This window comes from Buceros rhinoceros, unplaced genomic scaffold, assembly GCF_000710305.1.
Source record: "Buceros rhinoceros silvestris isolate BGI_N320 unplaced genomic scaffold, ASM71030v1 scaffold21907, whole genome shotgun sequence".
Lineage (NCBI taxonomy): Eukaryota > Metazoa > Chordata > Aves > Bucerotiformes > Bucerotidae > Buceros > Buceros rhinoceros.
The window spans coordinates 51,627-61,861 of record NW_010423112.1 but is presented as its reverse complement, the minus strand read 5'-3'; the positions used below and the strand labels follow the sequence as shown (position 1 = coordinate 61,861).

General features: G+C 41.0%; 1 protein-coding gene across 1 annotated transcript in view; it reads left to right on the top strand.

The window, feature by feature from the left end:
* The first annotated feature begins 110 nt into the window (after window positions 1–110).
* The window catches only part of LMO1 (LIM domain only 1 (rhombotin 1)), a 56,668-nt gene continuing 46,543 nt past the window's right edge, over window positions 111–10,235 (top strand). Inside the window, exon 1 of the mRNA XM_010140327.1 lies at window positions 111–669. Coding sequence (XP_010138629.1) covers window positions 645–669 — 25 coding nt within the window. The 5' untranslated portion in view covers window positions 111–644. The remainder of the gene's footprint in view (window positions 670–10,235) is intronic.

The following is a 10,235-nucleotide window of genomic DNA, read 5'->3' as shown; positions in this document are numbered from 1 at the left end:
GGCCGGCGGGCTGCAGGTGGTGCTGCTGAGCCGGGAAGGCTCCGCGCTGCCAGGAAACCCTGGCAGGAGGACGAGAGGGGTCCCTGGGAAATGTGTGCGTTTATTCAATAGCAAGTGTGCAAAGCTCACAAATTGAGAGACGGAGGCAGCAGTAGTCAGGCTGAGGTATTCTACCCTCTCCGAGTATAATTTCAGATTTAGATTCAGCTTAAATCCAAAGGGAAAACACTTTATAAGGCTGAAAGCTGTGTAGTTGCAACAGCCAGGGTTATGAGCTATCAAATGCAATTACATTAAAATAGATTATACTGCGTAAATTGAGCCATTTAGAAGGTGAGAACCAAAGAAACAGCTCTGATTCCCCTTCTTTCTAAATTGCAGTTTTAGTTCCTTGCAATTCTGAGGCACAAAACTAGGTGAGACTGCTTTTGTATCTGCAAAGTGCTTTATTTCTGAGTGTAATTCTAACTGAGTGCAATCTAGGTTAAAAGCTGGACAACTGGGTAATTAGAGCTCACTTGCTGCTAAAGGACGATCAGCTGTACCATAGCTCATTTGTGCTCCCAGAGACTTGTTCTCTTCTCCCCTGAGCGGAGGCTGCTGGAGAAGAAGCATCTGTCCCCGGACTTTTCTTGACTGCGGAGATGATGGTGCTGGACAAGGAGGACGGTAGGTGGGCTGAGATTGTGTAAGCTTGTGCTTGGTGTCCTCTGTGTGCTGCTAACATAGAAATAAATAGTTTTGAAACAGATCGTGGTGTGTGTATCAGAGTGCTCTGCTTTCAGCTGCTGATATTTTCCTCTTGTGTTGGTAAAAGCAGGCTTGCTCTTCCTTTTTTTTTTTTTAATCTCTTCTGTGGCATGATCGAACCAGTCGAGAAAGGTTTACCTCAGGCTCTGTTTGCTGAAGGACGTAACAGAAACAGTTTCATTTTTGGTTTTTTATATCTATTTAGATTTTTCTTTCTACAAGTAACTCTAATATATCCATTTTAGCCTGTTTATTTTAACAGCTTTTATTGTAAATCTAATTTTGAGATTTTTCTTTCCTTTCCATTGCATGTCATTTGGGTGTCTTTAATGTGCACCTTTAATATCTATTTCTCACAGCTTTTCTTCATAGCTATAAACATAATGACAATAAGCTAATAAGCTGCTCTGGCAAAAAAGCATTGGCTTATTCTAAGAATTTACTCCCTTCTCTAAATGGCAGAAGTGGAATCTCATCTGGGAGGTAATGTAATGAATGAAGCTGAAGGAGAGATTGACTTATTTTAGGACTCCACATACACTTATTTTTTTAAGGCTGACTAGTCCTTATCGAGGATGACTAAGGGCTACAAACTGATGTGAAGAATAATAGGCAGTGTTAGTTAGTAGTTCGAATGACCTGATGTCTTCTTTTTTTGCACGTTGCTTACAGGCTGTGCAACTTAACTGCTCACTCACCAGTAGTTTCTAGGACGAATGTGGTAAATCCAATCACAACTTTTTAATGAGCTTTTTCTAAGACTGCTTTGTGGCTTAAGTCTTCCCTAGCTTGTACGCTGGAAGCAAAGTTTAACACTGAGGCAGAGCAGAACACTTCTGCAGCCATCCAGATGGACTTCCATCGATGGCGCTGCCTCTTGCTGAAGACCTCCACCTTGGCGGCACTTTGTGTATCGAAAGCGGGAAGTACCTCTTAACTTTTAATGCTCATTTGTAGCTATTATCTTATTGCTTCATTTCACCCTTGTATATGGGTAAAGAACGCTCTGCAGTGGGTGTGTTGCTGCACCCTCTGATCTTTTAAAATTGTTTTCAGAAATCTCTTTAAGTGTTAAAAAATAGTTGTAGGCAGTTTTCATTTGGAAGCAGAAGATATTACTGAACATTTGCAAGACCTTAGGAAACAGCTTTTCAGAGGAAGCCAAGAAGCTTGGAGAATTTGGAAGTTGAGGATTTTGGCAGCAGCATTGATTTTGCTTGAATATATGTATTGCTTCTTAAAATATTTATGAGAAATATAACTTGTAATTCAAAGTCATTTGCTTTCCTGGGTCAGACTGGTGCTAATCACACATTGTGAATAGTACCGAAAGCTGCCCAATGCTACTGAGTTAGAGAGATATGATTTTTGTTCCCCAACCCATATCTGTCTTCTGGCATTTTAAAATTGAATTAATACTGTACTGGAGAATAATTAGGCAAGAAGGTTTGTGTATTGAAAATAAGGGATGGGTTCTCACTTATAAGCAGAAGTCTTCTACTGAAGTTTATCTTCTCTCTCTCCCCTCTTTGCCTTGCAAAAGAAGTTGAGGAGGGAATACTAGCATTTTGAGATCTTTATCTCATTATGAGTTGGATTTCTAAAATTATCAAACTGGTGTATTCATGTGCATAGAATTAGAATAGAATCTAGTTTTTGAGATGGAATGTGAGGTTTTGTTTCGTTCTGATGTGAAGCACTTGGGACAATGAAAAATTGTGAATGGATTTCTCACAAAGATTTTACACCTTCATAACATGAGACCAAGCAATAATGTGTTATTCTCAGTGCTGCCTTGCGTGCAGATTCCATCAAATTTTAGCTAAAAGTTGACCAATATGGGGTCAGTGCCCAAGTACAAGTTGCCTTACACTTCTGAATTTATTCTGTGCTAATTAAGTTGGTGTCTTAAAACCAAGAAACAATCCTATTCAGGGGGAAGAAAAATTCCTGGGCTTTATTTTTGTTGAGATCTCATAAGTTTTCTTTGTTAACACAGTAAAACTTTTTTAAAAAAAGTAGATACGAAGCATCTGTTACATATCTTCTAGATCCGCTTTGCAGTTGACTGGACTGTGGATAAAAGACACGCTAAGTGGTTGAGTATTGCTTATGCTGGGAAAACAAATGGAGCTAACAGGGTTTCAAAGGCTTTGAAGCAGTGTCGCTCTCAGAGGTGTTCAGTTGTTTTCTTTGGCAATATATGTTGAAGCAAGCTAGTTTACTTTATTAGAGGCATAAGGCTACTCTTGTAACCTTCCTCTGACTAAGATGGATTTGGCTGACTGACCTTATTTCTTTCTGGACCACACGTGTTGTGCTGGGTTTGGGGGTTTTTTTGTGTTTTTTCCCCTCTTTAGGACTTGTCTTTTAAAGAACAGCAGCATTTTCCATATTTTGTTAAATCTTGCTTTTCATTTTGTGTTTCCCCATAGAGCCATGTTCTGCGATGGTGGAGCAATGCAAATCAAGTAGAATAGCCCAAATTAATTCTTCACATTGGCGGCAGTGTGATTGCCTGCATGGAATCAATAATGCATCATGGAGGAATCAAATTTTGGAGTATAATGTGTGAATAATGCTTGACACAAAACAAAAATTCAGTCATCATAATAGCAATTAGGAAAAAGCTGCAGCTTATCCCAGCTGTAATCTCTGCTAACAATGAGGCACAGCCTGGTAATCAGCATGTATGGTATGAAATGCACTAATAGAAATCACAGCTCTTTGTTGTGTGTGTGTGGGGTGAAAGTTTCCTTTTAGCTAACTTGTACTGTGTTAACTAGATGTAGTATCCTTCAACCAAATTATTGAGCGTGTGTGCACTTGTAAAAACACTTATCAGCTGTGTGTTCATCTTGGTGTTTGCATAGACAGTAGCGCCCCAAATCACGGCTCCTTTGTGTTTTCAAGCAGAACTCTGATTAAATAGATGGCAAGATTAGACCAAGTAAATAATATATCAGAGGACTCTGGAAACATGTACCCATGTACAAATCTTGGGGTTTATTCTAAAAAAATTTCCATCGTTTCTTTAGAAATGAAAAGAAAAATATGGGTACTCAGTGGTTGTGTGCATTGGGGTTGGAGAATGGGTCTTAGGTTGATGGGAGGTATTTAGGGCAATGAATATTAGGTAATTTGAAACTGGATTAGTAGCAGTAGTTGGGTTCCCTGTTGTGTAAGAGCCCATCTTACCCTGCACAGAAGGCAAGAAAAGCAGCATTTGGAATTAGAAAGGCAGTGAAATTGATTGTGTAATGGCAGTTACGGGAATGGTGCCACAGCACCCTAGTCAGGACAGCAGAGCTGTGGGTTGGCTTCACAAATGAGTATGTCAGCTGCCATATGGAGGTACGTATAGCTAGGTAGATGGATATGGACAGAGATCTACCTCTAGCAAGATAGGTCCTGACAACACTCTTCTGTTGATAAAAATCATTACACTCTCAAAAATAAGGCACGTGCGGGTTGCGCACAAGCGTAATATAGATAGTGCCTTATAGGAAGAAGAGCTGTTCTACATGCTGCTGCTTTGTTTCCTTTTTCACGTTCCTTTCTTAGGTATATCTGTTGAGGAACCACGCGAAGAGAGAAGAGGAGAAATGGCAAGGTGGCTTATTCCTTGCATGACATGGAATTTAATTTTTCTGTTGCCTAATATTCCTGAAGCTGCCTCTTTTTTTTTTTTTTTTTTTAACCTCCTGTGCTTGTCCACCTTGGACCTTTTCCGTGGTCCATCGTTGTCTGGCTTCCTGTGTATAAAGAACCACTACGTATCTTTGAGACCTCAGCTTATTCAAAGAATGTTTGATCCAGATCACCCTGTATTTACCTATTTAGCTGGATCACCTGCTGGTTTTTTGAGGGCTTGATCTTGACACATGCTGCCTCGATGTAATTTCAGAGGTTTGGTCTGGCATAGCGTCCTTTTGTGACTCAAATGTACAGCAGTGGATTAATGTATTTATGAAGAGGAGAAAGAAGGTTGTAAAAACAGGAATCTGAATAAGATCAGAGCGCACTTGGCAGCAGAATAAACCATGAGACTCAGTTTGGCCAGAAAGGACCAAAAAAAAAAAAAATTGGACTGTTTCTCCAAAGCTGACCAAGTGCAGAGCTAGAGGAAGTCTTCCTAGAGGTGGCCTCTGCTCCTCGAAATGGCAAATACTATCTCACGGTTCTCTCGTGCTTCTGTAAAGTAATTGCTTAAACGTTTTCAAGAAATGGTTGGTTCTGTAGCTGGAGCGCTGATAACCTAGATCTCTATTCAATAAAATCTCATCCTATGGGACAAAGAGGAGTGAAAGCAGTTAGCAAGCCTAACAGGAGCAAACTACTTTGTATAGGAGTATTCCTGCCGGGCAATCAAAGATTTCTCAGTGTTTGCTCAGACTAGATAAGGATCTGGGTAGGCATTTGTATAGGATGTCATCATTCTTCATTCCCAGCTGCTCATGACACGTGATAGTTGACATAACAAGTATTAAAACAGTGTAGGAACATTTTTCAGCTTGGATAATAGGGCAAAAGAAGCAGCTGGTTCTTGGAAATTACTTTGCTCTAATTTTGGTTTAATACAGTGGAAAGTGTGCTTGATACCCTGGCAGGGGAGCATAATTTGTCTTCTTTGGAGTTAGTGTTAAATTTTATTATCTTTAATAGATACAACGTGATCATGTCAGCCTGTTTGTCATAGCCATTCCGAAAATGCTCTCTTATGGCAGAATCTTCAGAAAAATTCCTTTTAAGAGCAGTGCATTATTAATAAAGTAATCCATTAGGTCTGGTGATAAAGGGTCACAGCAGAGTCTGAAATACGTTTCTTGAATGGTTAAGGAATTTATCATGGTTGGAGGATTAATTGATTTCATTTGGAGGCTTTCTTAAGGTTTTCAGGCTTTGTGTTTAGAGGTGGTTTTGCTCTCTTCGGAAATGGGCTTGCTGCTCAAAGTTTTGCTGCGCTGTCATTAGCATCAACTGTTACATTTCTGCCAAAGGTAAACTGTTCTTTTAGCATTACGACTGATTGCATCTGCGAGGGGTCTTACTCAGGTAAAGAATACGAAAGTTTATGACAGATAAGATATTTTACTTGAAATCAATTCAAAATCAGAATAATAGTATCAAGCATTAAGTGTTGCGGTGTGAGAATAGAAAAGGCACTGCAGATGCTGCTAAATGCTGAACTATGTAACTCTTAACGGGTTTATCTTTTTAAAATTGGATAGACTGTCATCATTTAGAATATATGGACGTTGTTTTAAACCATATAGAAATCACTGCCCCCAACTTCAATAATGTGCGTAACTGTTGCCAGGGAAAGATTTATTCAGTGAATGTAGCTCCTATTCACTGAAGACTTGGGGGTGGAGGGAAGGACAATGTAAAATGAAAGTTGTTCACTATTAGATTAACATAATTAAACCTATAGATGGTCTGAGAACAATTCACCACAGCTACTGTTTTTTTTTTTTTTTTAATTCTCTGTGTGTAAGTGTGTGTTTTCTCTGTCCTCCAACAGCATGACTCCCGAGCTCAAGTTTTCAAGAGCGATGTTGGGTGCTATCTGTGCAAACAGACGCTCAACTCTCCAGTGAATATGCTTGCAAACTAGTTTCTTCATACGCTGCACATCAAAGCAGATAGTGGATGCTGTTGTCCAAATTCAGAGGGTTTTTTAATTCCATTGAACATTTCTGAATTCTTTACGCCGGCGTTCAGAGTTCCTTGCATGCTAATCAAACACTGACAGGTTGATTTGGGCAGTGAAAGTAATATTTGCCTTCTTTTTAAACTACTGATTTCAATAGTTCTAGTTTCTCTTAAAGAAAAAGTGGATGGCTCTTGCATATTCATGACTGAACTGCAGAGAACTTGGACCAGAATTAAACAATTAACCCTCTCGCCAATGTAAACATCCATTTGAGTAGAAGCCAGGGATGTTCCTACTTGGTTTATTATGGATCTGAGATATAGAAATGTATTCCGGAGGACTGTGTTTCTAATAAATAAAAAGGCATAATGAGAATGTAACTGGGAAGGAAGACAAAAGCAGCCATGCTTTAAATTGTTAATGATGGTGCCAGTGGCTGCAGCTTTACCACAGCTGTTTAAATTGATCAGCTAGTGAAAATGTTTTGTTTTGGCATTTTCCCTGTATGTGCAACTCTTTCGAAGGGACTTCTGGAAGCTTTTCAAAGGGGAATCATGATCTTTTTTTTAAACCAGGCTTAGAACACCAGAGTTTCCAGAATTTTGGAATCCAATATTTAAGGATGCAGTTCAGTTTTTCCTTTGTAAAGTTTTTGATGGATGAACCATTGCTTCCTCTAAATTTCCTTCACCACTCTTCTCTTTTTCTTTTCCTCCTTCTCCACAAATATTGCAAATTACTTGCCACTCGTAAGAGATAAGGCAACTTCCTAGCTAGAGAGCACACTTCCTAGCTGTCCTTTTTTCCTCATCTTCTCTCTTTTTCTGGTGCTACTGAGCTTGATCAGGAAAGCAGAAAGGTGCTATGTCAATTTGCTATGCATCTTTTGGTCGCGCATCTAGTGTGAAATTGTTCTGTAAAATGTACTTTTTCAGTGGGAACTTGCTACTAATTTGTTTCCTGGTTGGCTCTGCCTTGCAGCCGATGCGGGTTAACCAATACCTCTTTAATGCTTATATCGTTTCCTTCTGTTGCAGAGAGATAGGTGTATGTTTCAAAAGGATTCGGTCCCTTCGAGTCAAGTAGGTAGGGGAAGGTCGTACTTTCTCTATATTGACAAGTGACATGGCCAAGATGTGCAGGTGGAGGACTGGCTTGAGCCAGCGAGCCTTGCTGTGTTTTGCAGAACCCCCCCTGCCTGGGGTTCCCACCTGAAAGAGCTGATGAGCAGACCTGCCTGGGACCTCGTGTGAAGCCTCTTCCTGGCACTCTTGATGGCAGGTGACTTGTGGATAGGCCATGCCTTAGATAATGTTGAACAACCTGGTTTCTGCCTAATGTACTTGCAGTGAGGATTGGTATTGAACATTATTCAGAATCCATTATATATTTATCTTTATACTCCTTTGTGGAAAATTATTTCTGTAAGTACCCTGTTATGGTTATGAAAGCCTGAACCAAGCATCAGTCTCAAACCCTTTGACCTGTCTACATGGAATGGAGGTCTGTTTTGAAAAGGACTCCTTTTATATCTGTTTTTACTCCATGCCCTTCCATTCATTTGCCTATACAAAGCAATAAAGGGTAAAACTAAAGTAACATAAATTGGTCTGTCTTCCTGAATCCATGTCTCGCTAATGTACCCAGATTAACTCAACTGTAAATTGTCTCCTTTGGATGTCGTGTCTTGCTAAAAGTTTCCTATATGATTCATGATTTGGATTGCTTTTAACAGCTATTGGCTAAGCAATATGGTAAATGTACAAGGTGATGCAATTGGCATTAGTGAGAGGATGCACAGGAGCATGTAATGCAGTCAATACTACATTAACTACTGATGCCCAATTACAGAAACTGGAAGAGTGGCTTTTAGGAGCATTAGGACTTGCAGAAGAGCTGAGATCACCTGCCGCTCCTTGCCTAAAAGCTTCACCCTTTATGCACTGGGATCAAAGCAAACATTTAGTTGCTATTTTGTCATGTATAACAACGAAAGTATTTCCCCCCCCTCCCTTTTTTTTCCCCCAAAAAGTGTCACACTGATGCTTTTAGCACGTGTAAAATCCTATCTCCATATTTCAAGATTCTCCTTCCATCTCCTGGGGCAAGACTTTATTTGAATAAAAACTCTTTAACCACCCCTGCATTTACTGTGTCTCTGAAGCTTATGACTTTAGCCATTTTTTTTTTCTTTTAAAGAAATACTAAGTGCAATTTAGAGTGTCCTATTTCAGTGTGTCAGACAAGGCTCCCTTTTGCTTGCCCAACTCCTTCCCTTTTCTAATCTGTATATGATTGTTTGTGACCTTGGCTGGCTTGAAGTCTCTAGAAAGTGTTTTAAAATACATCCAGATACCACATAAAACAGGATATTTGAGTGTGTGACCTCTCTGCAGTCCACGTTCAGATTAAGCACACATTGTTTCCACCGTCGCTTTCAAAACCCATTTGCAGAGGCCAGCAAAGGCCCACATTACACTAAAAGACAGTGCATACTGAGTGTGATCACAGCTTCTAATTCTATTTTAAAAATAATGAGCAATGTCACTGCTGCATGGCAAAACTAGCAACCCGCTAGTCCAACTCCTCTCTGGACTTGGAGTGAGATGGGAAATTAAGCAGCTCTAAGAACACTGAAATATTTTAATATAAAAGACAGCTGGCAGGTGGCTTACTGCTCTTGTTGCAGCATTCGTCTTTACTTCCAGCTATGACACTTGGCATATTGCTGCTGCTTTTAATCCTCAAAGCATTTTGCCAGTATTAAGGGATTTGTGCACCCCAAGTTAGCATTCTCTGGAACTAAGGCCTGGGTATCTGGGGGGATGTGCCTGACCCCCCTGATGTGTGTGGGGGCTTCTCGGCAAGATGTCCCAGATTTGTTCAGCTCTGCTTTCTCTCTGTGCAACCCTTCCTGCCCTGGCCAGCAAAAGAGGAGGGTGGGATCTGCAGCACCATCTCTTGTCGTGGCACAGTGCTGGGCTGGCCCCCCCTCCCCATCCACCACCTTCTGGGTTTGGAAGTCAGAGCTCCGCAGAAGAAGGGAGAAATAACTTCTCTATCTCCTGGGAAGGACAGAGCGTTATTGCAACAGTTGCTCTCCTTGACTGTTGTTGGGGCAGTTGTGTTGATCTCCTGGCAATAAGCAATCTTTTCGTCTGTGTGTGTGTCCGTGTCCCTGAGGTTCAGACCAAGTAATTGCAAATTTTTGAGGAAAACCCTTCGCTAGCCTATCTTCCTGCCATAATTAGCAGCATTGCTCACGTTCCCCTCTGATTCCTGCCGTGATTGTAAGTGTTGGCCGCAGTCCCCTCTGCATTTTCATGCATGAGACAGAAAAACGAGGTAAGATTGTGCTGTCCTGACAGTCTCCTGGCCCTTGCTTGGTGACCTTTTTTGGTAGATGGTGCCTTTACTTAGCCAGTTGCTGTGCTGTTTCTCCATGTGATTGCTCCCAGTGTCATGGAACGCTGCCCCGTGTCTAGTGGCTGTCTCGGTGTTTATCTGGTCCAGGGGTGTTCGCTGTGGCCGGAGGAAGGAGGGGCAGGGGCAGAGGAGGATCACTCTTATTTTTAAGATGACTGTTGCTTTCAGTTCCTGATCGATGCTCTTTTGAATGTCTGGGGGGAGAAAGCAGAAGGTAACCTGCTGGTTTTCTTGCACTAATGTGTTTAAAAGGTGGCACCAGCAGTGAAGGTGTGGGAGAACTTTGACTGAGCTCTGCCTTTAGTGCAGCTTCAAGGCAGACAAGTATCCTCTGCTTGATGCACTTTCCAGGCTGTACAAACAATGCTTTAAATGTCTGAAGTACCCAGCAGGGCAAGCCAAA